Here is a 19,508-nt window from a genome sequence, read left to right on the forward strand (position 1 = left end):
TTTTTGAGTGAAAAAAAAAATGAACCCACTTATAAGGACATACAAACTCTTTGGGATTCAAAGTCTAAGTGAATTCAATCAGAAACAGTTAATAAAAAAAAACTGTTGATAAGCAAGAATACCTTCTACAGTTTAAAGAAATAACCAAAATCAGAGATTAACAAGAATATATAAAAATTGTAATTTCTGAATCCATTTCTATGAATCTGAAGATGGATTGCTAATAAAATTTTAACATATAAACTAAATCCACTTCTAGTCTGGTCACATTAAAGTAAATAAAGATGTAACACAGGGAAGGAGGGAGGGGAAAAAAAGAAGACAGAAAGGAAGTTAAACTTCATTATTCCTTACCAAATTTAGGTGTAGTAAAAGTGAATTCTGGACCATCCTTTCCACCTTCATCTGTGTAAGCTGCCATTCGTACCATGTACAATGTGTCACTAGTCAAAGAGGAAAGGGTATATTCTGTGTGGGAAGAATCCACATTCACAGCTGGAAGAAACCAGTAAGTATGTTTTATTCAACCACGTAACGTTTTCGCTTCATCTGACCTATATCTGGCATTGACAAAGTGCTAAAAAGAAATCAAAATATTTTACCAGAAAACAACAACTCTACTAACTCTGATGTGGTTCTCCTATAAGAACAAACCAGTATTTCTTTAAGGGGACCATGAAAGCAACGTTAAGGCATATTCTTAGGTGTCTCTTTTCTGAAAATAACATACCATACTAAGATGCACAACATAAAAAGATGATACTTAAATTAGTACTTAAAAGCTTAAGAAAAAACATCTGATTCTCAATTTCTGATGCAGTGTTATTACCAGTTTCATTTCCAATGATAGTTCTGTAAAATATTGTATAATTTCTGATAAATCCATTCTGGACATCAACAGGAAGTTGGTCCCATTCTAAAACAGCTTCATTTTTCCCCACTTTTTTGGTCCGGACAGTAGGTCCTTTGGAAGGTGCTGTAAAATAGAATAAATGTATTTGTTAACTGAAATTTATCAGAATTTAGTAAAATTTTCTTTTGATAAAATTATTTTATTACAATGATACATATCCTAATTTAAAAGTCATAAAGCATCTTTGCTAATACAAAACTTTAATATGTTTCAAAGAAAGTGAGTTTGGACTTACGAGCTTGCTTAAGGTATGCCTTTATGGACTCAGAGCTTCCTGGTCCATCATCATATACTGGAATAACTGTTATCAAATAACATTTGCTCTCCATTAGGTTCCCTAAGTAAAAAGAACAGATTAAGAATATTTTCCTATAATAAAAAAGTAAAATTAATTTCATCACTGATTTTTACATTATAATTTTAATTTTCTTTATTTTTAAAGAAGTAATACACATTGTTTTTTTGTACACTGGATTCAAACTCAGTAGAGTAAAACTATTTATAAAAGTAAAAACTGTTACTCCTTGCTCAGAGGTTGGAAGAATGTTAAGATGCCAACTCTACCCAAAATAATTTACGGATTCCCAATGAGAATTCCAATAGCCTTCATTGCAGAAATGGAAAAGCCAATCATAAATTTATTTGGAAGAGAATAAGGGGCTCTGAATAGCCAAATTGATCTTGAAAGAATGATCCTGATCTTAAAACTTATTACAAAGCTACAGTGGTCAAAACTGCATGTAACTGGCACAAGAACAGATATATAGACCAGTGGATCTAACTGGGGGTTCATATCTATGGCCAATTGATTTTTTGGCTTTTTTTTGGGTGCATGGTCCAGGAATCGAACCCAGGCCTTCTGCATGTAAGTAGAACATTCTACCACTGAACACCCATGCACCCTGGCCAATTCATTTTTGACAAGGCTGCCAGGTCCACTCAATTGGGAAAGAAGAGCCTCAACAAATAATAGTGGAAGAACTTGGTATCTACATGCAAAAGAATGAAGGAGGACCCCTATATCACACCATATACAAAAATCACCTCAAAACTGACGAAAGATCTAAATAAAAGAATCAGGACTATATCACTCCTAGAAGAAAACACCTTCAGGGAAGCATCTTTAAGCTTGTGTTAGGCAATGGTTTCTTACACTTTGTACCCAAAACACAAGCAATGAAAAAAGAAAGAAAAAACACATAAATGGGACCTCATCAAAATTAAAATCTTTAGTGCAAAGTATATCATGAAAGTGAATAACAGGAGAAAAAAAATTGAAACCACATCTGATAAGAGTTTAATATCCAGGATAAAAAGAAATCCTACAATTCAAAAATTAAAATTTCTTAAATGGCAAAAGACTTGAATAGACATTCCTCCAAAGAGAATATACAAATATCCATATTGGAGAATTAAATGTTTATTATACCAAAGTTATACCTTCAACAAGAATGTTTACTTCCTTACTTCATTATTAATGAAATTATATGCTCCCTTGCCTTCCTAAACAGAGTAATTTTACTTTTCCCCAATAGTTCATTATAAAAAAGGTAAACAATTTTAATGTTCTGCTGTAATATAGTAATGTTATCAAAGCCACTAAGTTACATGGGGTCACCTGTCCCAACCTTACTATCTCTCCAGAGCCTGTGCTATTATCCAGTTATCTTGCTATCTCCTCTCAAGCTTTTAAGCTAATACGGCTGAGAAATTGTAGACAACCAAGTTATTAAAATTATATATTATTAAGCAGTTAAGGAGTTTAAGTGTCCCTGGCAATGTGGGATATGACTCCCAGGGAGGAGTCTGGCCCTGGCATTGTGGGATTGACAATGCCTTCCTGACCGAAAAGGGGAAGAGAAATTTAACAAAATGAGGTATCAGCGGCTAAGAGATTTCAGATACAGCCAACAGGCTATTTTGGAGGTTACTCCTATGCAAGCTGCAGCTAGATAATGCAACTGTATGCCAAACCCCAGCCAACAGTATTCCTGAAAACCCTAAATACGCAGGCTCAAAAGTTTCATTAAGTTTCTTTTTCAGAAACTTAAAACCTCCAGATTGTTCCTACGCAAATAAGCCCTGAAATCCAGAGGTACCCGTCTCTTCAAGAGTATAAATTAGTTGCATCCCCTAACCCCATAATGTCGACACCCCTATTCAAAATGAAATAATGTAAATGGTCACTGCCCAAATATCCCTGAAGATTGGGAGCAGGATCAAATGAGAGGGAGGAATCGTAAAAGATGATTGTGACTAGTGAAGTATATTGATATTTGTTAGTCTCTTGTGTGTTAGCATACCTAAAAGGAATTTACCTGAAATTGAGGAACGGTAATTCATTATCATATTTTAAAATTTGCTCTATATCTACTTGTTAGACTGTACTTTGAAATTTCACTTTTCTGTATATATATTTCACAATTTAAAAATGTTAAATAAAATGAAATAGGCTAATGAAGGCCAAACACCTTTTTTTTTAATTAATGAAGCTCAAAAAACTTTATTGCAGGTTTCTCTCTGATCAGAGGCTTCTCTTGGATTAATCATACTACCCACAGCTGAATTCTAATGGATCTCCCTCTTTATGAAAAAGCATATGAGGTAAGTGCTTTTGTTTTCCCTTTAAAGTTTTCATTTTAAAACCACCTAATAAATAGTATCTTTAAACAAAGAGCAACCCACTGTGGGCTCTATAACATCCTTACTTTTGTTCTTTTAGTATTTCCAGGTAGAAAACACAAGGAAATCTGTGTCCTAGTTTTGCTTCTTCTATTCAATAGCAGTAAGAAGTTAAATTATCCCAGTGCTCTAGGAAACTCTTTCCTGATCTGAAGGATGATGGCAATAAATCAGGTACAGAGAAGCCATAAATCTGGTCAGCAATAGAGGTTGGACTATCCTATATTTCCCTTCTGCTTTACAGTTTCGTGAGCGTTCCTTTGATAATTAAAACAATATTGAGGTATAAAAAAGAAGGCAGTTTTAATCTCATTTTTCCCACAAAAAGAACCTGCAGTTTTGAGGTTAAGTGTGTCTTGCTGATGTCATACATTTAATTAGTAACTAGTGGGGGTATGATAAACTGAAATGTCTTTTCAACAGACTACACTGAAATTAAAAGAAAAAAACAGTATTCATGCTTGCAGGCAGGTTTACCTCTTAAATAGGTGCGACGTATGGAACCATCTTCTTGTTGCCAGTCTTGGATACAAGGCAATTGATCCGATAACACACACCACTCAACTATGTATTTGTTTACAGATTCATCTGGAGCAGTCCATTCTACCCAAAGCATATTATCTTTAGGGAATGCTTTCAGATCTGTGACAGGGTGAGTAGCTTTAAAAAAAAAAAAGTTTAAATACAGATATAATAAACACTTAAAATTTGGCATTTTGATATATTTCAGACATTTCTATAATTATGTGATTTATCTTGCCATCAATTTTTATAGCATATAACATTCATTTTCATGAATAAAAGCACTTTCATAATCATTGACACGTTAGATATTTTGAAACTTAAATTCTCGTTTTCCCAAAATGCTTCAAATGTCATTTGTATATATAAAAAAAGTTTGTATATATGTTTTATTATATGTAAGTTTGGTTTTAAAGAACCAGGTTAAGTAATCAGAAAATGCAACCAGGTTAAGTAATCAGAACCAGGTTAAGTAATCAGAAAATAGAATTAAGCAATCTATTTCAAAGAAAGTTCAAATGAGATACGTAGTGATAGAACAGATTATTTGGCTTGATTCTAAAAATATGATCATCCTTGATACTGAGGAGATAGTCTCAGACAAATTGTGCCCTCTCCATACCTAACTATCCTCTTCCATCTCTGAGCTAGGTTCTTAACTCAGACAAACCTTGGAAATCACAGGCAGGGATAGTTAGAGAAGACGCATCTGATCTTCCAACCAGATTTCTTGCTGTCAGAGTTGCTATATAGCGATCATTTGTGAGGTTTACTGTCAGTCTTGTGTCATTAACTAGGTATTTTTGTAAACGTGATTTCCATCTTGTGAGAGTCACTTCATAGTCCAAGATTTTTCCATTGGCTTCAAAAGGAGGCAATGTCTGTAAAAGTATATTTTAAAATTTTATTTTATAAATCTTGAATTTAACCAGATGCTTTTCAATTTCACTATTTTTACTCTTATGTTAAATCTCTAAATATTTAATTAGAAGGGACTAGGAACATCATTCTGAACTGAGTACTGAAGTGAAACTTCTACATGCTGAATAAAAAAAAGCATGACCTATTAAAAGAGAGGAAATAGGTTTTAGTTCTTAATTCTTATATACAATCTGTGCCATGGATACATGGATGTAAATTATGTACTTTATACCTTTATTAAGCACTTTTCTCTCAGTGCCATCTACTAATGGCACGCTTTTGGAGTGCCAACAATTTTATATTTCCTATCATCAACATACATTATGTTGTTCTACAGGTCTAAAAAATCAATTACCCCAAACTTTTATAAATTATTTTCTGAGAGACACTCATAGAATTTTCAATTTATTGAACTGAAAGTACAAGACAAGGTCTCTCCTTACAGAATTTATATTTTCATAGAACCGTGCTGAAGTACTACCTGACTTCTACAAAGTAAAAAGTTCCTAATATTTCTATTTAATTATTATTAAAAAGTTACAAGAGCTTTGCTGATGCTAAAATGAATGAAAATACAAATTTTGGGAAAAAAAAGACACTCCTAATACCATAAAAAAACGTATCATATAAGAGATAAAAAGATAAAGGTGATTTTTATTTTTTACCTTCCATATGAGTTGAATAGATCTATAACCATGAGTATGGGATGGATTTGTCTTATACCAGAAACTTGGTGCCTTGGATGGTCCTAAAGAAAAGGCAAACATTTTCCTTAAACTTTTATTTTTTCTCTTTGTATGCTGTAATAGCGAGAGTCACATTTCATTCTTTTTCCATGTGAATATCCCCTTATTGCAGTATCATTTGTTGAATTTTTGTTTGGTTTGGTTTTTCATTTGTTTGTTTGCTTGTATGTTTGGAAAGTGCACGGGCCAGGAATCGAACTTAGTCTCCCATACGGCAGGCGAGAATTCTACCACTGAAGTATACCCTCAAACCCCCATTTTCTTTACATTTTAAATAGAAAGTTTTTAAACAGTAAAATAAAATCCTAGAACTTTCTACTTTGTATTTAATTTTCTTACCTTTCAATTGCAGTAGTTTTTCTACTGCAGTAGTGTCTCTACTGCCATGATATGACTAGGTCTTCCTTTAGTCATCTTTGATATTTAGATTGTATTAGATTGCCTAGATTGTATTAGATTGTATTAGATTGCTCAGGTTTTCCTTTAGTCTAGTCTTTGATGTTTAGGTTGCATTAGAAATCTTTACTAACTTCAAAATTATAAGGTTATAAGTACATCCTAAGCAATAACCAAAGAATCCATTATTATTTGTGCTAAAAATCAGAGTGAAAAATCCTATTTAAATACTTAAAAAGCCCTACATGTGTGTAAGAATATAAAACAAATTAAGATAAATGGTGTAAATGTAGTGTAAATTTATTACTTTCTATTGAGATGATTCAGAATAACAAGATATAATAAAAAGAATTCACAGGATTGTTGCAATAATCAACAACTATGTAAAAGCACTCTATAAAATAAAGTGTCAAATACTTGTAATTAGGTTTTAAAATGTTTGTAGCATTAACTGATAGTTCACATTTTTATAAATATAATCACAACATACGGTATTCAATAGAAGAAAATCTGATTTAAATGAAACCCAAGTAGCGATGTGCTGATCATCAAGAGGTAAAAGATGACAAAACAAAGAAAGGAGGAAAGGCAGACCGAGAATGCTGGAAGAAAAGTTGCTGGTATAGGAGAAACACACTAAGTACAGTGTAGCATCCAAATAGAAGAACATAAAATTATAAAGAAAATTTTATGATTCTAAAATATTGCCTAACCTCATAGAAAACCTAGAGGCTACAATATGACGAAGTTAAAGAAATGCCTAGTACAATGGTTCACAACCTTTTAGGTTCCAGAGATGGCTTTGATTTCACAAAGACTGTGTAACCTCACTCCAGAAAGATACACACAGGCACGAATCATGATATTTGGCCTACATTTTAAAGCGTTCCATGATCTCCTCCCATACTGACCCATGTACTTTGCTAAAGGGCCTATGAACCCCAGTACTCCCAGAACCTAGTACTCCTGGTCAAAACAAAGGAATCTGGTGGAAGACCGTGAAACCAGCAATAGCAGGATTGCTTTCTTTTCTGACATTTTATAAGAGTGGGACATAATTCCTAGAGAGAAGGGTGTTTTTCTGCCTTTGACATTCTCATTTCAGGAAATCATCTAAACCTCTAGTAGAGTTGGTAAAAGGATATTGGTGGTAGAGGAGGTTTTTAAGCTACAGCTACTGCCAGAGACTTAAAGGGTAAAACTGTAATAGGAAAGGCTCAAAAAGAAAAAAATCTATATGCCATATTATTGTTTCTTGAAGGCTACTTAAGAAATTAGTAACACAGTTTGCCTTGGGGAGGGAATCTTTAGACTGTGTGCTTTTGTGCTTTTTGAATACTATACTATATGTATTATATTATCTAAGGGGAAAAAGGAAATTGAAAAATCAATCAATAACCAAAATTCCAGGATCAATCCTTTTCCAGGGCCTATCAAGCGATGGTAGAAGAAAATGAAAAACAAAACTACAGTACACGTATCTTTTTGATATGAGGGTCTAAGGTACACTTTCCTAGATAATGTGATTGTAATGATTTAGGATCTCTGGTTAGGGATATCTCTAGGCTACTTTCTTTTAATAAAATATTCTAGACTCATCAATCTTTAAGTTAACTCAATAGCTTTCTGATGGTATCTAAGACACCCACTGCAGGCCTGCCTTAGAGTATGTTTTTTTGGTTTCGAACAAGCCCATCATAATCTACTTATGAATCCAAGGGGATTTCCTATGTGGAGGTGGTCTGGTGCCCACACTGGGAGTGAGCAGCAGACTATCTCTCTGTTCACTTTCTCCAGCTGTGGTCATTACCTTTGAACTGCAGTGGGGCAGGCATGATGATAGAAATGGGCCGGTGCTTTCTCTTTCTTTCAGTTCATTGTTCACCCTGCTGGGAATTAGGAGACAGACACCAATCCCAGGACAGTGTTATTTCTTCTTCTGCATGATGTGTGGTGGATTCCCTTTGCTGACTTATGCAGAGGTGCTGAGAAAATTAGTGAACAGAAACTTCCCAGGTGGGACAGCATGTAACCTAGTGAGTGACCTTACCCCTTTCCAGGAGTGGTAGTCTAAGGTACACTTCTGTCTCTGGGGCCCCAGGATCCCCTGGTCCTTGGGGTAGGGACTAATTATAGCACAAGGTAATATGTGCCAATGCTATTTGTGAAACGTATGGTCTTTCTAAATGACTAATGAATTTTGTTCGGTTTTTTGCTTTTTTTAACTTTTTTTTATTAATTGAAAAAAATTAGCAAACAAAACATTTAGATATCATTCCATTCTACATATACAATCAGTAATTCTTAATATCATCACATAGTTGCATATTCATCATTTCTTAGTACATTTGCATCGATTTAGAAAAAGAAATAAAAAAACAGAAAAAGAAATAAAATGATAATAGAGAAAAAAATACCTATACGTACCATACCCCTTACCCCTCGCTTTCATTTACCACTATTTCAAACTGAATTTATTTTAACATTTGTTCCCCCTATTATTTATTTTTATTCCATATGTTCTACTCTTCTGTTGATATAGTAGCTAAAAGGAGCATCAGACATAAGGTTTTCACATTCACAGAGTCTCATTGTGAAAGCTATATCATTGTTCAATCATCATCAAGAAACATGGCTACTGGAACACAGCACTACATTTTCAGGCAATTCCCTCCAGTCTCTCCACTACATCTTGAACACCAAGGTGATATCTACTTAATACATAAGAATAACCTCCAGGATAACCTCTCAACTCTGGAATCTCTCAGCCATTGACACTTTGTCTCATTTTACTTTTCCCCCTTTTGGTCGAGAAAGTTCTCTCAATCCCTCGATGTTAATTCTCAGCTCATTCTAGGGTTTTTCTCAGTCCTTTGGCTTTTTTTGCTTTTAAGTTCTGAACCAAATCCTAGAGCCAGCTGATATTATTTAATAGTCTGGAAGATAAAATAATGGTGTAACAGTAAGTGGACATTCCTCCTTATGAAATATGTTAGATTATGGAAGATGTAAAATATTCAACTTCTTTTCCTTTTTTGGACTTTGTATTTTACTGTATGTTTTCTTTATTTTTAATCAATAAAGAGTAAATTGTCAAAAAAAAAAAGACACTCACTGCATGGATTTCCTTTAATTAGGAATCAAACAGATTTATCCTATCAATAATGCATCTTAAATTTTACATTCTGATGCCCTAAAAATGAAAGTATAAAGTACTATAGTTTGAATAAAATGAACACAAAATACAAAGCAATGAAATCTACTCTAAGCTCAACATTATTAAAACTAAATATGAGTAATTCACAGCCAAAATTCTAATAGCTTTATTTCTTCATATTTACTTAATTTACTTACTATCTTCATAGGTGATCCCACTTGCTTCTTCACTCCAGTCACTCCAGAATCCCTTACCATCTTCCTTCATACATCGAATCCTAAACACATATTCTGTAAAAGGTTTAAGGTCCTGGACAGTGAATGAAGATCGTGTGGATGCTGTATCTTCAGGAGGAATCTGAAAACATAACAAATCAACCAGCACAAAAAAAAAAAACCAATGGTATTTATTATAAGTCTTCTAAATTGCATACAATAATAAATTAATCTGAAGCTCTAGAGAAATAAACACAAACCAAAAAGCAGTCAAAATCAGTAAAAAAAATAAAAATAAAAAAAGGTTTGAAAAATATAGGAACATCTATCTATAAACCTTGCTTTCTTTTTTCCTTTCTTCTATGGAGCTTGTAAGATTCAGGGTCTCAACAAGAAAAAGATGGCACACTCCAGTTAGAATTCAAGGAGGGCTTAGCACAGACACAGTGTAAACAAACCTCTTTAGATAGTGCAATCAGTTACCAAGCGCTTTTAACAGCAGAGAGCTGTTACCATCCCTAGGCCAAAAGGGTGAGGGGAGGTAGCAGAACTTGTAGGAGGATCAGATAGAGATGGCTGCCTGGATAGGTGTAGTAACTTGCAGTCAGCCAGCTCCAGGGAAGGAGCAGGGAAAGTAATATGCTAACTTCATTCTCTTTTATCCTTCCTCTCTCATGCCAGGCCCCCTCCTCTCCCATTAGCCAAACTAATCAGGAAATTAGAGCAAATGGGAACCCACTAATAAAATCCATACAGCTTAGCATCCCAAGACAGAGTGGAGAAGGAAAGAATGTAGACCTGAAGAGGCAAAAGGAAGATATCCATCCCAATAAAGAAAAACAAAAGTTATCATAGCAGATAAACTTGCCTTTCAGAAAAAAAGGGACTAAATATAGAAAAATAACTCTGGCTCTTTCTAATACTCTGAGATTTCAGTAGTAGATATATAATATGAAGTCTTGTCTTTTTTTTGTAGCACTAGGTTAAGATTTATGATATTAAAAAATGTGTTTTGAAGAATTCAGGTACATATCCTCTCTGTACAACTTGAAGCATTCAATTCTGAATTTGTTGCTTTTTCTTACTATATTGTAAGCTTTTTGGATAAGCAGGATGGAGGATAGAAGCAGTAAGTTCATAGGTTCTATTCTCTTCTGAACTCATTATCACAACCAAAGAAACAAAAGCAAAAAGCATTCAGTTAGTGACACATGGAGTCATAACAAAGAATAGTATGGGTAGCTAAATGCTATGATGCTAGCTTTTCGGCAAGATCCAAGTATTTCTTTTGCTGATGGCATCATCTTTAGACACACCATAGTAATTATTTAATACCTTTTCCTTCAAGTCTTACAAGTTCCCCATCAATCCTTCCTACCTCAAGGGATTCCTTTAAAGGACTAGATAGTAAATATTTTATGCTTGTGGGCTACAAGTACTCTGCCCACGGTAGTACGAAACAACCACAGACAGTACCTAAACAAATGGATATGGCTGTGTTCCAATAAAGGATGGGGAGCTGAATTTGCTCTACCATATTCACATAATCTCTTTATTTTTTGGTCTTCCACCAATTTACTTCTTACTACTTGTGTTCCTTTGATCTCCCAACAAAACTGCTATTCCCATTTATATGTTGCTATGTTTAAAAAATAAATTAATTTAAAAAAATGCTATTCCCTATCACCCTACATCTCTTCCATATTTCATGAAGGCTACTGTACACAGCAAAACTATAATATCTATCTGGATATCATACTGTTTGTCTTTGCTTGAAATAAATTAGCAAGAACAGATAACAAAGATGATATTTCATATAACCAGAAACTTAAAGCATTCAGAAAACTTTTTAGGTTAGATGCTCTGTAAGAAAGTTATTTGAGTAACAGTATCTTTTAATTTACCTGATTCCAAATTGAGGCATCTTTAGTCTTATACTGAATGTTATATTTCAGTCCTATAACACCCTTAATATTTGAGTTGATCCATGTCAATTTTAAGATACTAGACAGTTCCTCTGAGTTGGTGACTGATAAATTATGTGGTGGATTAGGTTTCACTGAAGAAAAAAAAAAGTCCTAATGGTTAGCATGTTTTATACTTTTACAACTTCATATACAAATCCTTTATATTTCTCTTATTTCATAGTATTCATTTATTTGTACCAAATGAACTAATGTCTCTGAAAGCAATGCTATACTATATTACCACAATGGAAAAGTTTCTAAAGGAAACTTTAGCTTTCCTGGTCAGTTTATTACATTTGTTAATCTTTTCAGGTATCAATTATCTACCAAAAAAGATAAATGTTCATGATATATAAAATTTTTAAGAATAAAAGTAGAATATATATACAATGATTACAATGCTGTTAACTGTCGGAGAATTGGACAAATACTAGAAGATAAGATTTAAAATGCAAACACCTGTGAACCTGGACTATTAATACTTTCCTTTCAAAATTATTTTTAATAGTTGATAAATGATTTTGTAAATTTAATTAAGTAATTAGATAACTGCTTTTTTCTAAATTAATCAAAATCGGAAAACAAATTTATTTAATAAATCAATGTATATTCTAATAAATCTCAAATTCAGGTTTATATTTACCTCTATTTACAGGATCAAAATTGATATGATCTGATGCAACCTTCCCAAGGGCATTCTCTACTTCTATCCAGACTTCAATGTTGACAAAATACACAGGAAAATAATCAACGGTGCATGAGTTGGGAGTGTCACGTTTTGTTTTACAATCAGGAAATTTCTCTGTTGCCCTAAATACAAAAATAGAAGAAAAAAAGTCATTTGAACGGGTTTGATGAGACCCAAACAGTTGCAGCAAAATTTTAAATTGCTCACCAAAACAAATATTGCCTCTTAAAAATGAACCACTCTTTAAAACTTTTAATTTAAGACAAACTTTAAATTTAAGACAAATTTTCAGATTTTTACTTCAGAAATACTGCAGATTAGACTTTTATTAGCTCAATCACTCACCACTCTCCCCCAATTTTTTTTGTCTATTTCCTTGTGCTTCTAGGACTGTTTTATTTCTTTCCTGAAACAGAATCCTTATTGTAGCAGAAATACCCTTCTTTAAGAACAATATCCCAGGAAGTGATAGGAGGACAGGGATAAGAATTTCTATTACCCCCTCAAATATTGTGAGTTACTGATTATATACCAAGAATGGAATGATATGATAAGAATGTTCATTTTTGTATGTTATGTTTAAAAAAAATAAAAAAATTTAAAGAAACTATTAATGAGGATGAGCAGACCTGGGACACACCAGTAAAAGACTTAAAATAAAATGGTCCTAAGTATGTTAAAAGAGATAAAGAAAAGCATTCACAAAAAACTAAAGAAAATCAGGAAAATGTCAAATCAACACAAAGAGAACACCAATAGAGAGAAAGAAATGATGAAAATTAACCAAACAGAACTGAAGATAAAATAAATTTAAAATTCCATAGAGGGGCTCAAGAGCAGATTGGAGTTGCCAGAAGAATCAGTAACCATGAGGATAACTGAAATCATCAAATTGGAGGAGCAGAAAGAATGAAGAAAAGTAAAGAGAGCCTGAGGGAGTTCCAAAAGGAAAACAAAGAGAGAAAGGGGCAGAAAGGATATTCAAAGAAATAATGGCTAAAAACTACTCCGAGTTTAAGGAAAGATACAAAAATATATGTATCCAAGATGCTCAATGAACTCCAAACAGGATAAACCCAGATAGACTGACACTACAACACACTAGAATCAAACTGTTGAGTGCCAAAGATAGAGAATTCTGAAAGCTGCAAGAGAGAAGCAATATGTCACACACAAGAGAGCCTCAGTAAGATTAAATGCAAATTTTAAATTGAAAACCATGGTGGCAAGAAAACAGGGGTATGATATAAGTAAGGTAGTAAAAGCAAAAAATTGCCTACCAAAAATTTTATATCTCATAAAACTGTCTTTTAAAAATGAGGGGGAGTTTAAGACATTTGCAGATAAACAAAAGCTGAGGAATTTACCACCACTGTACTGGCCATATAAAAGAAGCTAAAGAGAGTTCTGCAGGTTGAAAGAAAAGGACACTAGATAACATAACAAAATCATATGAACAAATAAAGATCATGACACAGGTAAAGACAAATGCCAGTACTATTGTTTATTTGGTTTGTAACTCCACTTTTTTACTTTCTATAGTATCTAAAAAGTACTTACAGTACCTAAAAAACAAATGCCTAAAATGTAATGATAAATCAGTGGACTCAATATACAAACATGCAATTTATGACAAGAACTACATAAAGTTGGGGGGATAGAAAGGTATGGGACATAGCGTGTGCATAACACTGAAGTTAGGTCAGCATCAAAGCAAATGAATATTACAGATTTAAGTTGTTAATTTTAAACCCCTGGTAACTACAAAAGAAAACACTGGAGAATATATAAGCTAAGAGTCAAAAATCAGAATACAGTTGCAGTGCAGAGGGGGAAGGAGCAGGAGGAATGGGGAGAACAGGGAGTTAACTGACAATGAGACTAGGGTTTGTTTGGGGAGGTGTGAAAGCTTTAGCTGAGGATACAGAAACATTTTGAATGTTGACAAATCCTACTGGATGGTATGCTTAGGTGTTTTTGAAATGGGAAAGTTAATAATGTATATATGTTCCCACAATTTAAATAAAAGAATGACCAATTAAAGAGAAATCAAAGTTAAAAGCAAAATGTGATCATGGACTGGATCTAATAATGAAAGCAAAAAGGTTCAAAAAGGCATTACTGGGACATATGAAAAAATTAGAATAAAGATCGTAATTTTCTACCAATATTTAGTTTCTTGAACTTGATAACTGCACTTAAGGTGGTTACAGTAAGTGAATAATCCCTGTTCTAAAAAAAATGTACACAGCGGTATTAAGTGTTCAAGAGCATGATGTATATTACCTACATTCAAGTGTTCAGAAAATAGACTGTCAAATAGATAGATGCATAAATATATAAACAGATTGAAAGACTGATAAGATACCTAGAATTATATTACAAAATGTTAAAATTTAAGTGGTGGTTCCACGCCATTCCCTGCCTAGGTCCAGGGCAACGCATGACCAGGTCTGCAGCTGGGACCCCATCTCGGGGTGCCGTGAGACGTGGGTGGCTTCTGATTGCTGTTGGACACGTGGTCTGCTTCTATGTTAACTGGATTATTCAGACGGTTTTGTGGGAAAGATGTCTTATAATTCCACCTAAAAGCCTCAGGTATCTGGAAAGTCAGCTGTCTCATCCCCTGATCAACATTTTAAAGAGCAGCCTGAGGGATACAGAAGTACTCCTTGGACTAGCAAAGCCACCCACTGCTGCCAACATGCCTAAAAGAAAGGCAAAAGGAGATGCTAAAGGTGACAAAGCAAAGGGGAAGGATGAGCCACAGAGATCAGCACAGTTGTCTGCTAAAACTGCCCCTCCAAAACCAGAGCCCAGGCCTAAAAAAGCCCCAGCAAAGAAGGGAGAGAAGCTGCCCAGAGGGTGAAAAGGAAAAGCAGGTGCTGGCAAAGATGGGAACAACCCTGGAAAAAACAGAGATGCCTCCACAGCCCAGGTACAGAAAGTGGAAGGCCCTGAAGATGTCAAATGAAGTGTACATTTTTGATAGCTTTGTATTTATAGTGACTACTGTTTGAAACACTGTGGGGTTTTTTAGTCAAGTTTTATAAAAATGTAGAAATTTGGTTTATCTTTTTGTTGTTGTTGTTGTTAGCACACAGAATGCTACAATGTTGTCTTTTGTAGAAAGGTTAAATACCTTTAATAGAATGAATCTCAGAAGACAGACTGAAATGGGGGAAAATAGGATTTTCTGTCTTGGATTTTGAAGATTGTTCTTGGTTCCCAGGAAGAATTCTTCAACGTTTTGACACAGAAATCTTGTCATGTGGGGAAGGAAAACTTCATGTTCTCTTCTCCTTCCCGGATGCTATCAGCATAGACTTGAGAAAAGGGTGTTGATATGGCCCTGGCACCCCTAAAAGCAACTGTGTTAAGTAACAACACTCAGACAGTACAGACTTCTGGTGATGACATCAACAGAGTTCACTCAAAAGATTCCTGTTCTTAGTTTGTGGATTGCCCCACTGAGGATCCTGCTTTTTAGTTCATTTCCTCCTTATCAGAGTTGCCCTATGAATAGCTCTTAAACCATGTGCTTCATGTGAAATGGCCGCCCAGGTTGAAAAGTTTTCCTGCTGAAAGGAGCAAAAGAGGACTCTATTAAATTTTACAGTGACTTTTGGGGGAGGGGAGTTTGGAAGTTGTAAAATATTATTAATTGTTGCCTTGCCCTGGAAGTAACATGACTACTTTTGTAAAGTAACTTACAGAGCCGGATACAAATTGGCTTGGAGAGGGGGGATGGGATCATTTCCTACTGGATGTCATTAAGATAGTCTCCAGTATTGACTTGTAAACGTTTTACAGTTTTGCTTTTCACATTTGCCCTTAGTCTGCCCTCAGCTGATTTATGTGAAAAGTGTGAAGCAGAAATCTTGTTTAATATTTTTTCCATATGGAAAATAGTTGCCTCAGAACCATTTACTGAAAAGTTCATCCTTTCCTTACTGATCTGTAATGCTGATGCTCATAAAATAAGTTTCTTTGTGGGGGGTGTGGGGGAGGTGGGTCTATTGTTGAGCCTTGTTCTGATACACTGATTAATCCAACTAATCTTGGGCTGGTATTAAAAGCTCCTGATTACTGCAGCATTAGAACAAGTTCCTTGTATCTTAGAGGGTAAAAGCCACTTCTACCCTCAACATCAAACCAAATTTTTCTTCCTTGAAAGTATGTTGGTTCTTCTTATCCAAGTGTTCTTTCATGAAACTTCTAGAATTAGATTGACAAGCTCTACAATAAACAAACAAAAACTCTGAATCTTCCAATCTCTGAACACGGTATAGGTCTCCATTTATTTAGGCCTTTTAAACGTCAATAAAGTTTTATGATTTTCTCCATTAAAAAAAAATTAAACTGGTGGATCTGGGTTTCTAGTGGGATACAGATATGGTGCTGTTCCCTATATGGGGTTTGTAATATTCTGAGGCTATCCTATTAGTTCGAAAGTATTTCAAAATAGAGAGTTCGTGTTTAAAAAAGGACAAATAGGGTGCACGGGTAGTTCAGTGGTAGAATGCTCGCCTTTCATGCGGGAGAACTGGGTTCAATCCCTGGACCATGCACCCCCCTCCCCCAAAGGATGACTAAACCAACTAAAAAAAAAATCTTTTTTTTAAAAAAGGTAATCTATGATAAAAGGGGGGTATAAAACCTAGACCTTTCTGAATATACCCTGTTTTGTAGATTTGAGTTTTGGGATTAATTTAATATTTCAAATAATTACTTTAAAAATAATTTATAAAGATCAAGAGGAAAAGGGGACATCTGAGCCCATCTGAGTTGGCAGTGTAAGCACGGAAAGTGACTACAACAAATGGCTATAAAATACAACAATTTAACTATATATCATTAATGGAAGAAAAAATCTTAAAATTGCTTTTGGTAATCATATTAATTGGTGCTAATATTGGCCTTGTTATTCTGCTGCTATTGTGTTTATTGTGGGATAAAGCAAATGAGTAACTTTATTGGTATTGTTGGGAATGAGGGTTTTCAGCCTAGAAGAAAAGAGAAGTAGACGTAAAACAATAGAGAGGAGTATCTGTAGTTTGATTTTAAATCGGAAACATCAGTGTGAATTCATGATGTATTTTATCTTAAAAATCAAATATTTCCTAGCTTTTTCCATTGAAAAGAGCTAGAAACAATGACAAGACAAAAGCAATGAGCTTGAAGGTGTCTCAAAGGATGCAAGAACCCATCTGATGTTCCTTTTATCTAGACAGATGAGTAAAAAGTATGGACAAAAATAAGTAATAGGGGGGACAAAGGTTAAAATAAATTAGGTTGATGGAAATACCAGTGGTCAATTAGAGGAAGGGGTAAGGTATATGGTATGTATGAGTTCTTCTTTCTTTTTTTTTCTCTGAAATGATGCAAATATTAAAAAAAATGATCATAGTGATGAATACGCAACTATGTGATGATATTGTGAGCTACTGATTGTACACCATGTATGGAATGTTTGTAATGTTAAGTTTTATCAATAAAAATATTTTTTTAAAAAAGAGCCAATCTGAGTAAGCTCCCACTGGCCAAAGATGGGACAATTTTAGCATCAATAAATAAATACCTGTTATGGACTGAAACATATCAAATGTTTAAATATATTTGGAAGATACTAGGGAATGAACTCACTATAACTGGTTAGTAAAGGCAAAATATTAACATATCATGTCTGTCTTGTATGAATTGTATGCACCTCAGGGTAACAAAAAGTTGATGAAGGCAAGTTTTTTTAGAATGTTGGCTAAGACATTTTAAAAATAAAATGACAAAATATCACCATTTTCTAACCCAAACAAATAATGTTGATATTTACCTAATGATTGTTCATTAGGTAAAAACTAATGAGAAGCAACAACACAGTTAAATCTCAGAAACATTCTAATCAGTCACAAAACCCTTCACAAAAAATGTACATACTGTAAGATTTCATCTATATGGCATTCTGGAACAGGCAAAAATAACATAAGGTCAAGAAGGTTCAAAAATAGCAGCTTAGTGAGGTGTGGAATTTAGTTTGTCCTCTAGAGTGCTAGTAAATAGCCAGGAACAGTACAGAACAACTGCTGGGGCCACATATGTGACCAGACACACAGCGTACACCAGTCTGGACAAAATGATCCGGCTGTGACCCCACAGAGAACTCACATTAGATCGTACTGCAAGGCTTCTCAGGCTCCAACTGCCCCAGGCAAGGGTGGAATTAAGCTTGTCTGAGAGACAAAGCTGCTCTTCAGGTGAACAGAGGTAATTCCCTGTAGGCTGTAACTTCCTCAGGAGGGGATGGGGGGGGTGAGGGAAGCTCAGGTGGAGTCCCTCCTTCAAGGAAGTCAGACCCCAGGGACTGGAAAACTGAAGCAATTAAAGCCAGCCTACAACTTCAACTCTGTCTCAACTATGCCCCCAGCAGGGAAGTTTGCTGAAGTTAAAAGCATCACTTTATGCTGTTGGGAAATCACAGGTAGACAAGCACCATATCCTAAGCAGGATAGGAAAAGTACAGTGTATAGAGGCTTCATAGGAAAGTCTGTCAAACTGTTGGGTCTCACCCTCAGGGAAAACTGATATAGGTAACATTTTCCTTCTGAGAGGAGACCAGTCCAGTCTGGGAAAATCTGACTGGGGTCTCTAATGTCTACGTAGACCCTCCTAAAGAAAAAAAAAAAAAAAAAGGTTCCATATAGGCAGGCAAGAAAAACACATGAACTGAAAATTTCTGATCCGTTAAACAAAACCTATGCTAAAGGTCTAGAATAAAGGTATAAAGGTGAACTGAGTGATAAAGAACAGACAGAGAACAAAGCCATCCTGCAAGAAAACCCTAGGTAAAGAGAGAAAACAATCTCCAGAATAAACTAATAAAGGAAATCAAATGCCTAGATGCCAGCAAAAATAATGAGTCATACTAGGAAAATTGAAGATATGGCCCAGTCGAAAGGACAAACCAACAATTCAAATGAGATACAAGAGTGAAACAACTAATTCAGAATACTCAAACAGTAATGGAAAATTTCATCAAAAATCAAATCAATGAGTTGAGGAAGGATATAAAGAGGGTACTGGATGAACAAAAAGAAGAAATCGAAAGTCTGAAAAAATAAATCACAGAAATTATGGGAATCAAAGGCACAGTAGAAGAGGTGAAAAAAAAAACAATAGAAACTACAACAATAGATTTGAAGAGACAGGAAAATGGATTAGTGAACTGGAGGACTGGACATCTAAAATCTGACAGGCAAAAGAAAATATAGGGAAAAGAATGGAAAAATATTGGCAGGTGTCAGGAA

General features: G+C 34.5%; 1 protein-coding gene and 1 pseudogene across 3 annotated transcripts in view; one reads left to right on the top strand and one right to left on the bottom strand.

Moving 5' to 3' along the window:
- The window catches only part of IL6ST (interleukin 6 cytokine family signal transducer), a 59,036-nt gene that overhangs the window by 18,104 nt on the left and 21,424 nt on the right, over window positions 1-19,508 (bottom strand). The window contains exons 5-13 of one of the 3 annotated variants that reach the window (XM_077117180.1): window positions 12,163-12,329; window positions 11,457-11,611; window positions 9,535-9,694; window positions 5,704-5,786; window positions 4,788-4,998; window positions 4,073-4,255; window positions 1,149-1,250; window positions 830-976; window positions 355-495 (exon numbers count right to left, since the gene is read on the bottom strand). In XM_077117180.1, coding sequence (XP_076973295.1) covers window positions 355-495; window positions 830-976; window positions 1,149-1,250; window positions 4,073-4,255; window positions 4,788-4,998; window positions 5,704-5,786; window positions 9,535-9,694; window positions 11,457-11,611; window positions 12,163-12,329 — 1,349 coding nt within the window. The other 2 variants (XM_077117183.1, XM_077117181.1) reach the window with 2 other exon arrangements.
- Window positions 14,912-15,233, top strand: LOC143647323 (high mobility group nucleosome-binding domain-containing protein 4-like; annotated as a pseudogene).

The sequence above is a fragment of the Tamandua tetradactyla genome, chromosome 9 (assembly GCF_023851605.1).
Source record: "Tamandua tetradactyla isolate mTamTet1 chromosome 9, mTamTet1.pri, whole genome shotgun sequence".
NCBI lineage: Eukaryota > Metazoa > Chordata > Mammalia > Pilosa > Myrmecophagidae > Tamandua > Tamandua tetradactyla.